Here is a 20,024-nt window from a genome sequence, read left to right as displayed (position 1 = left end):
CTCTGTCTCGACAAAGAATATTAGAGATAGTAGAGAATTAAGATCTTCGGGATCTTATATAATACCTCTATACGATAAGAGTAAGAGATCTTATACTTAGAATGGGATCCTAATTTGGGCCTCAGATTCCGTGTTCCGACAAGATGGAACTGCTCCTAATCAAATGTTTCTCTTGGTCCTAAACGATCAAAAGGACAAGTGAAATTTTGGGCTTTAGAATCTGGAATCAAATTCTATGAAGACTCGGCAATGGGTTTCTGGCCAGCATAGTATGTTTGGCAAAAGAACTAAAGCCTTTTATTCCTGGATCAACGCTTTCAGATAGAGGTTTCGTTGTCCGGGTTAATGTATTGACATTGTCATCTACAGAAGAAGACAAGGTTTAAACGTTTACTGACAGAGTCTTTGGAACGCGATGAGGGCTCAAACTACTTCCCAAAAGGGTCAGAGAGATACATTCAAGAGCTAGAAATCAGGAGTCCTACCAATTTCAGCTCAGAATCTCTTTAAGCTTCCAGGCTCCTTCCCTTCCTTCGGGCAAGGATAGGGAAGCTTCTGCAACGAGAAAACTCAACAACATTTAGGAGGAGAACTCGTTAGCAACGGAAGTATTCAATAAGGATCCTCCTCGGAGGAAGACTTGTCTCTCGGACTTTTAGAGATCTCCTATCGTCTACTGGATGTAGCTGACTAAATTTTTATGAATGTGCAGGAGCAATTAGCGTCTTTGGTAGGAGTACTTTCTAAAGAGCCTCCTACTCGTAAAAAGGATGACAGGCTTTCCGATTAAGAAGATCCAAATACCGATCTCCGCGATGCGACGACCCTACAGGGGAGTTGTCGCACAAGCGGGCCATCTCTGGGGGTGGGGGGAGCGGTGCGTTAGGCAGGCGAGACGTGGGAAAGGAAGTAAACTCCTGCCAAGCGTCTGGCGCCAACTAGGAGCCAGGCGCCAAGTAGGCGCAAAGAGCCTGACTTTACTGTAGATCGTTCTAGGCCCAGATCTTCATCCAAGCAACAAGTGCCAACTGGAGAAGAGAGAACTCCTGATAGGAGTATAGCGCCCGCTAAGCGCAATATACTTGCCCATTCGAAAGGCGCATTCCATGAGCGATACTCCTACCAAGCCACAGGAGTATTCAGAACTAGATGCGCCTTCCATAGGTCAGGAGTATTTGGGAAGAGATACTCCTGCCAGGCGCCTTGAGTACTCTGACCTCGATACTCCTCCCAGGCGCCAGGAGTTATTCTAGACTTTTTACTCCTACCAGGCGCCAGGAGTTATTCGAAGCGCGATGTGCCTACCAAGCGCCAGGAGTATTCGAGCTTAATCACTCCTAACAGGCGCCAGGAGGTTAGTATTTGGAGCGAGATGCGCCTTCCAGACGGCAGGAGTATTCGAGGAGTGTTAAGACTGTCAGGCGCCAGGAGTATTCCAAACAGGATACTCCTCGCGCCAGCAGGCGCGAGGCGCCAGCCCAGCGCAAGCCAGGCGCTAGCTTCATCCAGATGAGATCCAGTTCAAAGAAAGTCCTAGTCTTCCTTGAAACAATGGTGATCTTCTAAAGCACTTCATAAGTGACTTGATGATACCTTCAAACAGCTGAGAATTTAAAGCTCATGAAGTGCGAGCTTTTTGCAAATTCTTGTTTTTCTTTTCGTAACAATATGTCAGGAAGACATATTAGCTTTAACATATGAGAGATGCAACTATGTGTTGACTGCTCATTACACGAAGGACTTCAAGTTTAACCTACGGGAGATCCTTCTCTCTTGGTTTATACGTATCAGCGGATACGTTGCTGGGATAACGGAGCCGACACTGTCCTTTATAACCTAATGAGTTGAATTTATTTTAACTTAGTGATTTTTTTTGAGGTTTGAAAGGAGTTTGGGGGATAACTCTTTTTCAATTTTAGCGCGCCCAACCCTCATGTTAGGAACAGGTGATCGGGATCGGTGTTGCGCTCCTTAGTTATGCCAATAGGCATGGGCATGTTGTCATATAAGAGGATTAGCACCCATTGACAAATGCCAATTAGGCTCGACCGAGTAAGTGGGATAGACCCACCCCATCGGTAGACCCACAAGAACTCTTGGCCACAGATCACTATCTTGCTAAGGCTCTTGAGACGAAGCAGACTCCTATGCAATAGCTAGGAAGTCGACCCTTCGTCTAGAAACACAGAGGAACCAAGGTCTATAAATACCTACAACACATGTTGTTTACCTGTCTAGTCAGGAGTTAGCTGTCTCTTGCCCTCCACCAAAGGGTGTCAATCAGCTATGTATATATCTGACAGGTAAGTTGAATGTATGAAAATGATATTGTTATGATACAATAAAGTTTCATACATACTTACCTGGCAGATATATACGATTGAAGACCCACCCAGCCTCCCCGCAGGAGACAGGTGGAAGAGAGAATCTGATTAGAAAACGGGAATGGTTCCTAGTCCTGCCACCCAGCGGCAGGCCGGTAGAGCACCTGACCTACCTGTAGCGTGTGCCGCGAAATTTTCGAATTTCTGTCGGGGACGACGGAGTCGATAGCTATGTATATATCTGCCAGGTAAGTATGTATGAAACTTTATTGTATCATAACAATATCATTTTAAAGTATTGTTACCAGACTGGATGTATTGTAGAGTGCCCCACTTACTAATATACTCACACCTCATTAGATACATATACATGTATTGGGATTAACCTAGTAAAACATATACGCATCAGGTAATTAGCCTTCTAATTTCTTGAAATTGTGTATTCCTTAACTGCTTTGTATGTCAGCATTGTGTAGTGCAATATTGGATAAACCTCTTAAGTTCTTACTCTTATAAGTTATCCTTACATGAGTGTGCTTGTATTACATCTTTTCATACATTCAACTTACCTGTCAGATATATACATAGCTATAGACTCCGTCGTTCCCGACAGAATTTCAAATTTCGCGGCACTCGCTACAGGTAGGTCAGGTGATCTACGCCCTGCTCTGGGTGGCAGGACTAGGAACTATTCCCGTTTTCTAATCAGATTCTCTCTGTCGCCGGCTGTATAAACATTGTTGTTACTTCCTCCTGACTAGAATTCGTTTTTTTCGCAAAGCTTTTGATCATCTCTCGCTGATATTTGGTGACGTACTTGGATCGTTGTTTGGCATTCGCTATCGTGGACTGTTTTTTGGACTTGGTTTTTGGAATTTGTGAATATGTCTGATTCTAGTGTTAGTTTCAGAGTGTGTGTGAATGAGGGCTGTAAGGTGAGGATTCCGAAAGCTTCGGTAGATCCTCACACTAGTTGTAGGGGGTGTAGAATGGTTGAATGTTCGATTGAGAATACTGTAACGAGTGTGAGAAAACTGAGTGCACAAGAGTGGAAGAATCTAACTTCTTACTTGAAGAAGTTAGAGAAAGATAGAGAGAGGAAGGCGGCTTATAAAACCCGCAGAATGTCTGCCTCTCATGATTTACTATCTAGCTCTGTAGCTTCTTCCTATGATGATCATGACCATTCTGTTTCAGCCCGTTCACAAATTGCTAATCCCTCTAGTTCTGCTTCGGAAATAAGCAGAACTTAGAGCTTCCCTTCAGAAAATGCAGGAAAAAAGTCGCAGCATTGGAAGGTAAGGAAAGTGAATGTGGTAGTGATATTAGTGTCCCCATGGTAGTTGGATGTTCCCCCAGTGTCAGTGGAGGGGGCGTCTGTCCCCCGTTGTTAGTGGAGGGGGGCGTCTGGTCGTCTCTGCACCGCTCCCAGGCCTAGACCTCTTCCAAGCTCCCTGGCCCGGAGGAGAAGGAAAGCGAAAGCCGTACGGGGGTTGTGGAGAATCCCCAACGATCAGGCGTCCCTTCGGCAGAATCGATCGTATCGACTGCCAAGGACCGCTATAGGAAAAGCGTCCTTCGAGAGTGCTTTTCGTCGTCTAGTTCGCCTTCTCCGAGAAGAGGATGGAAGGAGTCGAATCTTTCCCGTCCTTTGAAGAGGAGTATGGAAAGAGCATGAGCTCAATTCGAGTCCCGAGCGCTTCTCAGAAGGAGGAGCGCCTTCGGTAATAAAGAAGGCGAGAATACATTCAGACTCTGGGTCTGGAAGGGATCCTAGAGCGCCTTCCAGATCTCCCTCTCCTAATTCGGAAGATTCCTCAACCAAGAAAATTCTGAAGAATATGCAAGAGCAATTAGCCTTGTTAGTAGGAACTCGTTATAAGGAGCCTACTCGTAAGAAGGATGATAGGCTTCCTATTAAAAGATCTAAATACCTATCTCCTGCCAGGCGCGACGCATCCTTCAGGGGAGTTGTCGCACAGGCGGCCATCTCTGGGGGGGGCGGTGCGCTAGACAGGAGAGAAGTAAGAAAGGAAGCTACTCCTGTCAAGAGTAGGGCGCCAACCAGAAGCCAGGCTCCGAGTAGGCGCAACGAGCCAGTACAACATTCAAGATCTTCAATCAAGCGCCAAGAGTTAGCTGAAGAGGAAGATCCTGTTAGGAGTAGAGCACTTGTGAGACGGAAAGCGCCTACCGGAATCAATACTCCTACTAAACATCAGACGCATGCTAAGGATCAGGAGTATTCGGAACGACGTGCTCCTACCAGACACCAGGAGTCGTCGGGCCTAGACACTCCTCCCCTGGCGCCAGGAGTAATTCTGAACTAAATACTCCTCCCAGGCGCCAGGAGTATTCCGAAGCTTATACTCCTCAACAGGCGCCAGGAGTACTCTGCACTTAATACTCCTCCCAGGCGCCAGGAGTATTCGGAACTTAATACTCCTACCACGCGCCAGGAGTATTCTGAACAAAATGCGCCTACTAAAAGCCAGGAGTATTCGAGGGCGCTCTGCGCCTGCCAAGCGCCAGGAGTATTCCAAGCACGTTACTCCTCCCAGGCGCCAGGAGTATTCCGAAGCTTATACTCCTCCCAGGCGCCAGGAGTATTCGGAACTTAATACTCCTACCACGCGCCAGGAGTATTCTGAACAAAATGCGCCTACTAAAAGCCAGGAGTATTCGAGGCGCTCTGCGCCTGCCAAGCGCCAGGAGTATTCCAAGCACGTTACTCCTCCCAGGCGAGATACTCCTGCTGTACCAGGCGCATTCCTCGTATGAAGAGCCTGACACTCGTAAGAGAGTAAGAGAAGAGTCAGTAGAAAGAAGAGAGCCTTCTCCTTCCGAGCCTATCAACCCAGAAGATGCCTCGGAGGACGAAATGAAGGAAGGATCTTCTAATTATAAAGTTCTTTCGTCCCTTCTGTTGGAGGAATATGGAGACTCTTTGACGCCAGCTGCTCCCCCTTCTCCACGCTCTCAGTTTTCGAGCACGAAAACACTCAAGTCTTCCTCTTTCCTTAAAATGAAGCCTGCTATTTCTATGAGGAGAGCTCTACAATCTCTTGACTCCTGGTTCAAGAAGAAGAAGGAGTTAGGAAGGACGGTCTTTTGTATGCCTCCCGCTAAACTTACAGGGAGGAGAGGAATTTGGTACGAAACGGGAGAGGATATGGGATTATCTCTGTCCGTTTCAGCTGAATCAGACTTCTCGAGTTTGGTGGATTCGTCGAGAAGGCACGCCTTGAATGCAGCGAAGGTAACATGGGGGCTTTCGGAAACGGACCACCTCATCAAGGGACTTTTTCACACTTTAGAAGTTTTTAACTTCTTAGATTGGTCCCTTGGGGTTCTGGCCAAGAAATCTCAGGAAAAGGAACAACTCGACCCAGAAACCCTAAATTGCATCCTCGCCTGCATTGATAAGGCTTGTTTCAGGATGGATCGGCGTGAGGTATGCTCCCTATATGGTGCAGGAGTTTTAAAGAAAAGGGCGGTGCACAGTGCTTTCCTCACGAAGGCCGTCTCTCCTTCGCAGAGAGCCGCCTTATTGTTTGCGCCTCTCTCTGAACACCTTTTTCCCTCGCAGTTGGTGAAGGACATCGCGCATTCTCTGACGGAAAAGGCCACCCAGGATCTCCTTAGGCAATCCTCAAGGAAGAATAGGCCTGTGGCTAGTGAGGAAAAGAAAGTGGCTCGCCCAGCTCAGAAACAGCCCTTTCGAGGAGGTCTTCCAACTAGACCGATCGCCAGAAGGAAGTCAACCGATAAGAGGGGCAGGTCTTCCTTCCGTCCCTTTAAGAAAGGGAAGTGAGAATTCTGTCCTCCAGACACCCGTAGGAGCCAGGCTACATTATTTTGCGAAAGCCTGGGAAGACATAGGAGCCAACACTTGGACGATGTCGATTATCAAGAAGGGGTATCGCATCCCATTCAAGGACATTCCTCCCTTGACAACATCTCCGAGGAATTGTCCGCCAGATACAGGGACCCTATTCGGAGGGATACTCTTCGTCAAATGGTGGAACAGATGTGGGACAAAAGAGCAATAGAACTTGTGCTGGATTGCAACTCCCCGGGTTTTACAATCGCTTGTTTCTTGTAAACAAAAGCCTCGGGGGGATGGAGACCGGTTACTGGACGTAAGTGCGCTGAACAAATTCGTCGAACAACAGAAGTTCAGCAATGGAAACGTCTGCCTCAGTCCTTGCAGCACTACGACAAGGGGATTGGATGGTGTCCCTGACCTTCAGGACGCATACTTCCACATCCCGATCCACCATTCGTCGAGGAAGTACCTTCGATTTATGTTCGAAGGAAGAAATTATCAGTTCAGGGCCCTGTGTTTCGGCCTGTCCACGGCTCCTCAAGTCTTCACAGACGTGATGAAAAATGTAGCAAGGCACTTACATTTGAAAGGGATAAATGTCTCCCTGTACCTGGACGACTGGCTCATCAGAGCCAGGTCTCAAAGCAGTGTTTGGAGGACCTGTTAATAACACTGGAATTGACAAAGTCTTTGGGATTGATCGTGAACCTCGAGAAGTCTCAGATGATCCCCAGCCAGAACGTGGTTTATCTGGGGATTCAGATGGATTCTCGGGGTTTTCGAGTTTTTCCATCTCAAGAGAGATTAAAGAAAGGCTGTGCCACAGTATCGAACTTTCTAGGGAAAGAGCGCACTTCAGCGAGGGAATGGCTGAGCCTTCTGGGAACCCTTTCCTCGCTCGAACAGTTCTTTCTCCTAGGAAGATTACATCTTCGACCGCTTCAGTTCTTCCTAAGAAGAAGTTGGAGTTGGAAGACAGGTCAGCTCTCGGACAGTTTCCAATATCGGAAGAATAAAACATCATTTGAAGTGGTGGTTGGTTCCATTAAGGGAAAACAAAGGAGTGTCCCTGCAAGTACGGAACCCAAGCCTGACATTGTTTTCAGACGCCTCGGAGGCGGGCTGGGGTGCAACATTGGGATCCAGAGAAGTGTCAGGCACCTGGTCGGCAGAACAGGTGTCATGGCACATAAATTGCAAAGAGCTCTTAGCAATTCACCTGGCGCTAAAGAGCTTCGAACACTTAGTCAGAGGCAAAGTCGTGCAGATAAATTCAGACAATACGACAGCTCTGGCTTATGTCAAGAAGCAAGGAGGGACGCACTCTTTTGCTCTGTACGAGCTGGCAAGGGATCTACTGATTTGGGCGAACCAAAGGAAGGTAATTCTTCTAACAAGGTTTGTTCAAGGGGAGAGGAATGTGAGAGCGGACAGATTGAGCAGGAGATTCCAGGTCCTTCCCACAGAATGGACACTCCACTCAGAAGTCTGTCAGAGCCTTTGGCTCCTTTGGGGGAAGCCTCAAATAGATCTTTTCGCCACATTCCTCTCCAAAAGGATAGATACATTTTGTGCCCTGGTGGAGGATCCCCGGGCTTATGCAACAGACGCCTTTCTCCTGGACTGGTCAGGAATAGACGTTTACGCTTTTCCCCCGTTCAAGATACTGGGGGAAGTAGTCAGAAAATTCGTGGCATCCGAAGGAACCAAGATGACTCTGATCGCTCCGTATTGGCCAGCTCAAATTTGGTTCACAGAGGTGATGGAATGGACAGTGGACTTCCCCAGATCTCTTCCAAGCAGAATAGATCTGCTCAAACAACCCCACTTCGAGAGGTACCATCAAAATCTACCCGCTCTTGCTCTGACTGCCTTTCGACTATCGAAAGACTTGTCAGAGCGAGAGGGTTTTCTCGCCAGGCAGCAAACGCAATTGCTAGAGCCCGCAGATCATCTACTAGGCGAGTGTACCAATCGAAGTGGGAAGTTTTCAGAAACTGGTGTAGGTCGAAGAAGCTGTCCTCTTCCAGTACCTCTGTGACCGAAATTGCAGATTTCCTTCTGTTTCTTAGACAAAAGTCGCATCTCTCGGTACCAACTATTAAGGGGTACAGGAGTATGCTTTCAGCAGTCTTTAGAAACAAAGGATTAGATCTAACGAATGATAAGGATTTGCACGACCTCATTCGTTCATCGAAACATCTAAATCACTTGAACCTAAGGTTCCAAGCTGGAACTTAGATGTGGTTCTTAAATTTCTTTCATCAGATGAATTCGAACCACTTCACACTGCTTCGTTTCGTAATATCACTAGAAAGTGTTTGTTTTCGATGTTTCTCTTGCAACGGCAAAAAGAATCAGTGAGTTGCACGCCCTTGAATCAAAGAGTTGGCTTCAAAGGAGACTCCGCAATTTGTTCATTTCAGTCCCTTTTCAGGCCAAAAATGAAAACCCTTCGAATCCCTGGCCCAGGAGCTTCGAAGTGAAAGGACTTTCTAGTTTGGTGGGCAGAGAGGCAGAAAGATCCCTTTGCCCAGTTAGAGCTCTAAAATTTTATCTGGACAGGAAGAAGCAGTTGGGGGGTTCGCAGAAAGGTCTTTGGTGCTCAGTGAAAGACCCCAAGAGAGCAATGTCCAAGAACGCATTAGCCTTCTTTGTTAGAAGTGTTATCACAGAAGCTCATAAGAAGTGTCCAGATGATTCTTTTAATCTTTTAAGAGTGGGAGCCCACGAAGTTAGAGCAATCGCAACCTCGGTGGCGTTCCAAAGAAAATGTCACTAAAGAACATTTTGGACACAACTTATTGGAGATGCAACTCTGTGTTTGCATCCCATTATTTAAAAGACGTGCGAGTTACGTATGATAAATGTTTTTCGTTAGGTCCGTTTGTGTCAGCACAGACGGTTCTGGGTAAAGGAGAAAGCACCAATCCTTAAATTATGTACGTAACCCTCTTGTCGGATGTGTTCTCGGGTTTTCGGTGTATGGGAGTGTCAGTAGTCGCACAGGCGGCCTTCACTTCTCTTCATTGAAAATCGAGTGACATCTGACTATTAGAGGGGTACAAAAATTTTGTTATTTTTGTATGTATGAGTTTCGAGTTTGTGGTTGTTTGCAAAGAGTTTGGGGATAACTCTAGGCAATCTTAGAACTAACACGGGTTAGGATCGGGTGATCGGGATTGGTTGTGTGCTCCTTAAATTAGTGCGTGTTGTCATATAAGCGGATGTGCTCCCATTGACAAACGCCAGTTAGGATTCTGTCGAGTAAGTGGAAGAGACCCCATCGACAGATCCACAAGAACTCTTGGCCACAGATCACTATCTCGCTAAGGCTCTTGAGATGAAGCAGACTCCTGGGCAGTAGCCACGAAGTCTTCCATCTAAAAAGGTAGGAACTAAGGTTTATTAATACCTACAACATATGTTGTTTACCTGTCTAGTCAGTTGGTTAGCTGTCTCTTGCCCTCCACCAAAGGGTGTCAATCAGCTATGTATATATCTGACAGGTAAGTTGAATGTATGAAAATGACATTGTTATGATACAATAAAGTTTCATACATACTTACCTGGCAGATATATACAATTGAAGACCCACCCAGCCTCCCCGCAGGAGACAGGTGGAAGAGAGAATCTGATTAGAAAACGGGAATAGTTCCTAGTCCTGCCACCCAGAGCAGGGCGGTAGATCACCTGACCTACCTGTAGCGAGTGCCGCGAAATTTGAAATTCTGTCGGGAACGACGGAGTCTATAGCTATGTATATATCTGCCAGGTAAGTATGTATGAAACTTTATTGTATCATAACAATGTCATTTTATTGCATTTGGTTGTAGTTACCGTCATCTTGAACCTGCAGTAACATGTCTTCTGATGATAAAATATACTTAATATTATGATTATAATAATTAAAACTACTTAATTTTATAATTATAATAAATTATTCTCATCACTTTTCTCAGATTACCTTCCTGCATCATAGTATGACACTTAGCAACCTGCTGCTAGGGATAGGGACCACAATCCCCATAAATAGCAAAAATCTGTGGATGTGTACTTGTCACCCTTCTAAAAATGCCTATTTTGAAAGTTCAAACAACAATAATCCACTCTAAAAATGCTTATACCTGCCTATTTTGATATTTTTATCTTGAAAAATGCCTTTGGTTATGAAAATATGAAAGTACAGTAGCAATTAGTTGATATTTCTCTATGAAAAGTTCTGCAAATAGACAAATTTTCCGCAAATAATGTGGATATATGTTCCATAGAAAAATCCTTGAATAGCTGAAGCCACAGATCCAGAACAGCAAATAGCCAGGCAATGACTGTTCACCTCATTTTGAATGCTTTGCCTTTGCCAAGTGGTTACAGACTTCTTGGTGGGCAAGTGAAAATTGATGAGGAAGGGCACTTTCAAGTAAAGCTACTTCTTTTCACATAAATTACTTACCAAGCAATTACATAGCTGAAAGCTTTCTACCACAGCAATCAAAATCAAAATTTGGCAGCGGTGGTGCTGCCATCGTTAGTGTAGGTGAATGGGACCTGCCCACTTTCGGGAACACCAGGCACTGCTGAGCAGAAGACCAACAATTCGTTTTCTGCCGGCTCCCAATCAACATCAGTGGTTCTTGGAGCATTTCTTTTCATCATTATTCGTATTTCCAGTTGTTTTGGTGAAGTGGTAGAGGCTATTGCAAAATGCAGAAGAGCTGCTTCTTGTAAACTCTACCAGTCAAAATGAGGGATGTTCAGATGTTCCGTCAAAATCACATCTCTTCTTCAGAGACCTCAGAAACCCAAATAGTAGCGGATTTTTGCTATTTCATAGAAATATGAGAAACTTAACACCTGCTATTATTAGAGGCTACGGGTCCATGTTATCTTCAATATTCAAGCATAGAGCCCTCAGTCTATGCTTGAACCAGGATATGAGCAATCTGCTCAAATGGTTTGACATTAAAGTTGGAAAAGTCTGGGGAAATCTCCTGGAATGTGGTTTAAAGTGGCTTTTGAGTTCCCAATACGAACCTCTTCACTCTTCCTCTCTCAAGAATCTTACGAAAAATTCACTTTTCTTGCTAGTATTAGCTACAACTAATAGAATTAGCAAAATCCAAGCGATGGATAGACACAGTATTTGCTAGAGGAGATGCAATTAGCTCTTTCATTTTAGTTCTTTCTAGCAAAAAATGAGGACCCATCTAAACCCTGAACAGTATTTGCGTCGCATTACTTCAAAGATGTGGAAGCAACTTTTGAAAACTGCGGTAGATTAGGGCCATTACTATATCGATGGCCGGTATGGTGTTGGGGACAGGGAGCATAGGGGCCCTTCTATCCCTCTAATGTCTCCTTGCCTTGTTTTGAGGTATGATGAGTTTTTGGGAAGCCTGGGGGTACAATGTACCTGGAGTACCCACCAGTTTGTATTTTATGGTTAGGGTTGTGGTTTATTGATACTAGTGTAGGTGAAGGTGATGTTTTTATTCTGGTCTTTGGCCAGAGCAAGGGCAATTTTATGTTTTCTTTGTCAACCATCAGTGCGCCTCCTTGGTTGCAAAGTTCCCGTGAGAGTAGGGAGGACTCCTGGCCACTACTGCCATGTCTCCTACAGGTGAAGAGTGCCAGCCAGAGACACCTGCAACTGCTTTCTTACCAGGTAAAGTACAGCAAGCATGATCACTAATGCAAGCAATTTTATATTTCCAAGTTATTAACAGGTCAATGTTTTGGAGTATATTTGTCCATAATTCCCACCTTCTTGTAAATTTGGAATCAGCTATGTAAGTATTATGTGAAACTTAATTTATCATAAAAATAAGTTTCACATAATACTTACCTAGCGATTACATTATCAAAGCCCTCCCTCCTCCCCACATATTGTTGGTCTTCTGCTCAGCAGTATGTACTTTGTGTTCCTGAAAGTGGGAGGGTCCCTTTCACCCACACTAATGATGGCAGCATTGGCGCCAAATTTGAATTTTCGACTGTCATGGTAGGAAGCTTACAGCTTTGTAATTACTTGGTAATTATTATGTGAAACCTTATTTTATCATAAAAATATAATTTTTGTTAGCTATTTTTAATGATTGATTTGTTATATGGGGCTTTGTGTTACTACCATAACTGGCAGTTAATGTGTTTGTAGACCAATGGTTGTACGTATTATTTATTAAGGATTAAGTTTTTTTTTTTTTTTTTTTTGTTTTTTTTTTTTTTTTTTTTTTTTTTTTTTATTAATAGATACTGTCATCAATTAGTTATACTGATGCATTCTTCAAGGTATATTATGTTTTCCTCAGGTATATGTTGTGCTTGCATGAAAATAAGAATGAGAATTCGCTTTGCCGTGAACAGTCCAGAGATTACTTAGCCTGCCGAATGGAAAAAGGTCTCATGCTTAAGGAAGACTGGGCTAAACTTGGATATGGTGACTTGGCTCATGAGAAAGAGACTTCCTGAAGTATCCTGCAGTTGTACATAATATAGATCTTGTAAATATTAGGTAAGCATGTAAAATTTTAGATGTGGGATGAGTTTTATAAATTATTACATCAGACTTAGTATAGAATTAAATAAAGGTTATAGTCAGAGTTGATTTTGTTTCCGAGTACTGCTTTTAATGGAATATTTTATGTTAACTTTGAACCTGATTGCCTTACTATAGGTAGGGCAGTATCAGTCAGATATTTCTATTGTCTGAAGATGTAATTTAAATAGCAAATATAAAGAGTTGGGCTTTGAGACTGAAAATGCGTTGTACTTATTGATTTCTTGATATTTTAATAAAAAGAATTAATTTATCCGTACATAGAAAATCATTTATGAAAATGGATTTGAATATGAATTCCTAAAGTTTTGATTTCTCAGAATATTTTTTCCCAGTTTAATGTATGTTGAAGTTGTACAGCACTGCTGAATTTTATTTGAAGCTCCCAGCAGTGTGATATGAAAACAGGAAAACTGCGTACCTGATATAATGTACTACATAAACATGGAATTTTTGTCGTTACAATGTACTGTACGTACTTGAAAGTAAAATTACCTAATAATATTTTGTATAATTTAATACTATTCCAAAACTGTCAAACAAAAATGCAATGAAAAGAAATCATTGAATTATTAATGTATTCTTGCAAAGCTGAACATCATAAATTAAGCAATACATATATTGTTTGGATTAAAGTCAAGTAATTGATTTTGTAACATTCAACAATCTAGTCCTTAACCAGTGCATATTACAAAATTAGAATCATCTGAATTCTTGCACCATGACTAGTAGAGATTCCTCTAGAATTATTCAGTTTAACCCTTAATGGATGAACCCCCTAATATGAGTAGCAGTAACAGGTTTCGGGTGGTGGACGAACCAACTCATGGTGAGCATCAATATTACACTCCATTGATTTGAAGGAATCGGGCAGGAGAGTTTCCATTACTTCTATAGTTGGTTGTGATCTTGACTTAAATATTCCCAGGGGTTGCTGCTTGTTTTAGTTCTTATATTTTATGATAGTATGTCAGTTATAATTGTAAGTTAGCAAAGAAAAGTGCAAAGAAATATTAAAAAAAGACATGTATAATCCAAAAAAGTTACTGCAGCTTTTATCTCGGTACATAAATTTACGTAAATATTTTACAACAAATATACTCATAATATGTTAGTGACATTAGTTCTTATCTGTTTTGATACTGTATGAGCTGTAATTATAATTATACAAAATAAAATCAATTTATTTATTAGAAAGAACATGCATACGGAACTTGGTAAAATTTACGATTGTCTTGTAAAAGAGGCCCAAAACACACATAATAGGGGCGCAGTCAACCAGATATCTGCCCCATTAACCAGTTCTTGGCACCATAAGCTCCATAAATCACCGAGAATGAAACCCCTGCCGATAACCAGGGCTTGCCTGTATACTTACCCAGTAATTATACATGGAGCCCACCCCATCCCCTATTATGGACCTGAGTTCGTAAAACAAATGGAGCTCTTTGGTGAGTTGTTCCATTTTTACCCCAAAAGTGGGCGGGGTCTGTCACCAACATAAACAAAAGGCTATCGCTTATGCGGATTTCAAAATTTAAACTGCCGTCGAATAGAAACTCTTAACTAAGTAATTACTTTGTAAGTATGTATGGAATCTCATTTTTTTATAAAAATATCATATTTACTGTAATAATTATGTTTGTTTTTCAATGTTTTATTATTAGCAACAAGTTTTGTGCCTACCCAATACAATACATACTATGTACGTATATCTAGCCTAGTCTATGGTGCTCGGTCAACGATCAGGAATATGGCTATATTGGACGTAGACTAGTTTTTATACAGTATACATTTAAGAATAAAAAAAGGACGTCCAATGTGATGTTATTTAACCCTGAACTTATTTCTTATGGAAAAAATTGATTCAGATTTCAACTGAATCACATCTCAGGACTTCTTCTGGAACAGATTAGTGGCAAGGTCCAAGTTTTACTGTATATTATTTCAGATTGAAATGTTTTGTGTATTGCTCTTATTTTTTTTTTTTTTTTTTTTTTTTTTCAGTAAAACTCATGCCTATGTTAATTACAATTAAGAAGTCCCCTATGAAATAATATGCATGTATTGCCATAATAAAAAAAGGAGAGTTCAGAGTAAAGCTCATTGTAAGTCAAGACCTGTAGAACTTGTATTTGATTAATGTATTTATGTTGCAAAATATAGCAGTGTTGTGAATTTCAGATCAAAGAAGAAATGGCTCAACTACCCCCTCTAGATGCTGGTCCTAGAGTTGTTTTAGGTTGCACTGGAAGTGTAGCATCCATAAAGGTCCCTGAATTGGCACGTAGATTACAGAACCGGGGAGCTAGCGTTGTTATTGTGCCAACAGAACGTGCATGCCACTTCCTACGATGTCAAGCCAAGGTAGAACCTAGTCTGGACTTGGGTCAGAGACTGCAGACGAGTCTTGTGCTTGATAAAAAGTCAATTGATAATGGTTTGGAAAAACGGAGTGGTACACCAGACTCCAACAGGTCAAGTGGAAGGTGTAGTCGTTGCGGTGCTGTGAGCCCTCCAAGTGGCTCTTTGCAAGGCAAGGAAGACAGTGCCTTAAGGTCTCTCTATCCCGACCTGAATTTTATTCTTGATGAAGATGAATGGTCTGCTTGGCAGGGACGTGGAGATCCAGTGCTCCACATTGCATTGCGGGACTGGGCTCAAGTTCTTGTTATTGCACCTCTAGATGCCAATACTATGGCCAAAATTGCACAGGGTTTGTGTGATAACCTTCTAACATGCATTGTACGAGCTTGGAACGCTTCTTATCCACTTATCTTCTGCCCAGCAATGAATACTCAGATGTACAAACACCCACTTACCATGAAGCATACTGCCATGCTCAAGGTATGTTTTCCTTTCCAATAGAGACTCAAAGGCTACATTTGTTCACATGCCAAGCTACTTTTAGATACATGCCAGCATCTCATTTTTAGGCCTATGATACTTAAGGTTATAAACATGTTCAGTTTATAGCAGGCTTGAATCTTTGCATGCCATTTTGTAAGCCCATGATTGCAGTGCTTAGGATTATAACATTTTCGGTTTTGTAATGAGTGCTCATTGTAATAGAACCATCCAAAAGAACTATTAACTTGCTGTTCATGCTGTCATAGAATGGAATGTTTGTACTTGAAAAATATTGTCGCTGCATGATTGAAGGGAACCCTGAAAAAAATATAAATGAATCAAATGGGTACAAGTATAAAGGTAAGTAGTAACACCTTAACTTAATGGTCCTCAAGTAAATGAACTCATGTACTTATCATCTATGTTATTATGATTAATTTTTTTGCTATGCTATCATTGTAGTTAAACATTTTTAGATAAATCTCTTAAACTATACAGAATGCCTGTTAGCTGGAAGATTTCTAGACCATCAAAGATTCTCCAAAGTTGAGGTGTTACTGTATATGTAGTACTGTAATCTGTCACGTTTGCATCAGTAGTCAGACGGGTGATAAAAAGGGGCAAATTACAGTAAAGGTCCATGATTAGCCATAGCGTGCCTCAAAACTTAATCTAATTATACTTAATCGAAATATAGAAACAAAAACTGTATAGCGTTTTACTACATAGTCCATTGAACATTGTTTCTTAAAGTTGAAAAATCTTCATACATACACTATAGGTAGTCCCCATGGTCTTAGTTGTACTTGATTATTGAACCAGGTAATTAAAAAGTAAAATACTATTTGTAATTTCATAAGAGGCGGTGAGAAGAAAAAGTATATTAAGAGTAGCATACCAAACGAGGAAAATGAAATAAGTACGCTAATTCTCCTGATGATTCAGAACTTGTTGAATTTTCCAGAGTTGATTGGTTAGTACTTAACTTTTTAATAGAACACATCAGAGTATGATGAACAGGTGTCCTCACTGCAAATGCTGACCCAACACTTGGGGTGATGCAAGTGGCTCACTCCCAAATCTCACATATATGATTATGTATGCAAATGATTCAGCATCTCTCACAACCAGAAAACGTTGTTGCCGTGTAGTTACATTTCTTTTTAAAATTACTGGTGAGGTGATTGTTATAGCAACTTATGGACCACATATATAAGTTCATTTTAGATGGTTATTCTTAAGGTGTGAATATTGCATAGTTGCAAAATTGTGTACAGGCGGTCCCCGGGTTACGACGGTTCCGGCTTACGACATTCCGAGGTTACGACGCTTTTTCTTAAATATTCAATGGAAAAATCCGTCCTGGGTTACGACGCTTGTTCCGAGGTTACGACGCTGACGCTTCCGACGCTCCGAGTTAACGACGCTTTTAAAAAACGCATACTATGATAAAAATCCTTTATAGTTTAGCACAGTATATTAATAAAAATAAGTTTCTGGTTAGATTACAACAAAAATTTTGAGATTATGATGATTTTCGACACTTTTTATGTTGTATTTTTCTATGTTTTTTAGTGACGCCTCATATGCGGAACTAGTTTCCGAGCGAATGAATACATACTAGTCCAAAAGCGCAAATAATGAAAAAATCATTGCTTGTTTCCAGTAATAATAACAAACGAAGTTTCTGGTTAGATTACAACGCAAATTCCAAGTATCCAAAGAGAGACATTATCCAGTAATTTGATCAGAGAGAGAGAGAGAGAGAGAGAGAGATAGAGAGAGAGAGAAGAGAGAGAGAGGGCGTCTTCCGACGCTCCGAGTTAAGGAACAGAGCAAGTGTTCGTTTCGTTAAACGGTTTTTTTGAGATTATGATTGATTTTCGACACTTTTTAGTTGTATTTTTCTTAGTTTTTTTAGTGACGCCTCATATGCGGAACTAGTTTTCCGAGCGAATGAATACATACTAGTTTTACATATAACGTCCAAAAGCGCAAAATAATGAAAAAATCATTGCTTGTTTTCCAGTAATAATAACAAAACGAAGTTTCTGGTTAGTTACAACGCAATTCCAAGTATCCAAGAGAGACTTATCCAGTAATTTGATCAGAGAGAGAGAGAGAGAGAGAGAGAGAGAGAGAGAGAGGCGTCTTCCGACGCTTCCGAGTTAAGGACAGAGAAGTGTTCGTTTTGTTAAACGGTTTGAGATTATGATGATTTTCGACACTTTTTATGTTGTAATTTTTCTATGTTTTTTAGTGACGCCACTCATATGCGGAACTAGTTTCCGAGCGAAAATGAATACATACAAGTTTACATATAACAGTCCAAAAGCGCAAATAATGAAAAAAATCATTGCTTGTTTCCAGTAATAATAACAAAACGAATTTTTTTGGTTAGATTACAACGCAAATTCCAAGTATCCAAAGAGAGACATTATCCAGTAATTTGATCAGAGAGAGAGAGAGAGAGAGAGAGAGGCGTCTTCCGACGCTCCGAGTTTAAGGACAGAGAAGTGTTCGTTTCGTTAAAACGGCCTCTGACTCATGCCAGTAAATGTTTTTTGTTGATACTAATAATATAAGCCTATTTAAAGATACGTTTACTTTAATTAGTCTATATGATACGTAAATAGTAATCAACTGTTCTTGTAGCCCTCAATATTAGGCAAAATCGAAGTATCCAAAGAGAGACATTATCCAGTACTAAATTTGATCAGAGAGAGAGAGAGAGAGAGAGAGAGAGAGAGAGAGAGACGCTTTGGCAACAATGGTCTCGGGGGTTTTTATAGCTTCCTTCTGCTTGATGATCGTGGATATTGTAGAAGGATTTCGACCATACTCGTTTGCCAAATCGACGATACGAACGCCACATTCATGCTTTGCTATAATTTCATGTTTTGCTTCCATCGAAATCATTTTCTTGGGTTTTTTTCTTATCACCTGCTTTGTCTTTAGCTTTGAGACCCATGGTTAATAATGAAATAGACAAAATAACACGAACAAAAATAGGAGCAACTACAACGAACTAAACAACGACGTGTTAACATGCAGCACCAACAAACAAACAAACAGACTGAACGCCATTTATCGGTCGCCTATACAACTAACACTCATCGCAAAATCGTATCTCAAATATTTCGTTTGTATATCAAGCTTGTATTTTCGCAAATTTTCTGTTATATCATCAAAACATTCGTATATTAGGGCAATCGTATGTCAGTTTCCAATGTAATTTGATCAGAGAGAGAGAGAGAGAGAGAGAGACGCTTTGGCAACAATGGTCTCGGGGATTGACGTAACGTTTATTTTCTGAACAGATAGGACAGAGAAGTGTTCGTTTCATTAAACGGCCTCTGACTCATGGCAGGAAATGTTTTGTTGATACTAATATATAAGCCTATTTAAAGATACATTTACTTTAATTAGTCTATATGATACGTAAATAGTAATCAGCTGTTCTTGTAGCCCTCAAGATTTTGCAAAATCACTCCAGGTTGTACATAAAAACCTTCAAGAAATGTAGTGGTCACCAGAGGATTACAATAGTTTTTACCTTCAAGAACCAGCATTCTTTTATGAAATACTCCAGGTTTGTACATAAAACTACAGGAAACAACAATGTAGTGTAACCAAAAGGATTACAAATTGTAAGGTTTTTTTATAACTTTTTATTAGTTTAAGACATATTTCCAAGTGTCGTTCCGGCTTACGACGATTTTCGGCTTACGACGCGTCTCAAGAACGGAACCCCCGTCGTAACCCGGGGACTGCCTGTATTACCATTGATTGTATAGATTGTTTCATCCTTTCCCTTTGGGTCTTAAGCTTGTATTGCTTTAATTTTTATCTTGAGGTTCCACTTACAAGAGTCTAGCCATGTGGTTCAGTGAAGTCATTAAATAACTTTTGAAAGGATGCATGCTCATAATGAATAAATTACAGTGTAACTGACACTTAAACATTATTTTTATTGATTTAAATATATGCTATTGAAAATGTGTTTTAAGTGAGTTTATTTTAGATATTAAATAGATGTTATTCCTCCTAAAATTAGTATTTAAAGTATTCTTTTAAATATTGTCCCTAATAAAATTTTCCAGGAATTGGGTTACATAGAAGTGTGTGTGGTAAACAAGAGACTTGCTTGTGGAGATGTTGGTGCTGGAGCCATGGCGGAGGTGAGCACAATCGTAGATGCTGTCATGCAGGAGTTACCTGGCGCTCAAAGAGTGCATCACGGACCCTTCTGAGCTGAACTCTGTTCATTGCATTTGTCAGTTAGTGATGTGATGTACCAATATCATAAGACGATCAGTCAAGACTGTTCATGTTATTACAGTGAAGTTACTGTAGTACTGTTTATTCTAGATTATGGAATATTGATAAGTCTGTTTTGATAGTGAAGTAGGTATTACATCAAAGTCTAGGATATGGTAGCCTCATCATAACCATAGCATTTTGT

General features: G+C 41.3%; 1 protein-coding gene across 1 annotated transcript; it reads left to right on the top strand.

Annotated features, from left to right (window-relative positions):
• The first annotated feature begins 12,458 nt into the window (after window positions 1-12,458).
• On the top strand, window positions 12,459-20,018 carry LOC135225162 (putative phosphopantothenoylcysteine decarboxylase). Its single transcript, XM_064264397.1, has 3 exons — window positions 12,459-12,664; window positions 14,894-15,556; window positions 19,663-20,018. The coding sequence occupies exons 2-3, from the start codon at window positions 14,906-14,908 to the stop codon at window positions 19,810-19,812; spliced, it is 801 nt and encodes a 266-aa protein (XP_064120467.1). The 5' UTR covers window positions 12,459-12,664; window positions 14,894-14,905; the 3' UTR covers window positions 19,813-20,018.
• The last annotated feature ends 6 nt before the right edge of the window (window positions 20,019-20,024 follow it).

Source organism: Macrobrachium nipponense, chromosome 13, assembly GCF_015104395.2.
Source record: "Macrobrachium nipponense isolate FS-2020 chromosome 13, ASM1510439v2, whole genome shotgun sequence".
NCBI lineage: Eukaryota > Metazoa > Arthropoda > Malacostraca > Decapoda > Palaemonidae > Macrobrachium > Macrobrachium nipponense.
Note: the sequence above shows the minus strand (reverse complement) of the source record. Positions and strands in the feature narration are given on the sequence as shown.

Coding starts and splice junctions, on each gene's coding strand:
- LOC135225162 (XM_064264397.1), top strand. CDS start 14,906: ATGGCTCAACTACCCCCTCTAGATGCTGGTCCTAGAGTTGTTTTAGGT. Junction 15,557..19,662: donor AGCATACTGCCATGCTCAAG/GTATGTTTTCCT, acceptor AAAATTTTCCAG/GAATTGGGTTACATAGAAGT.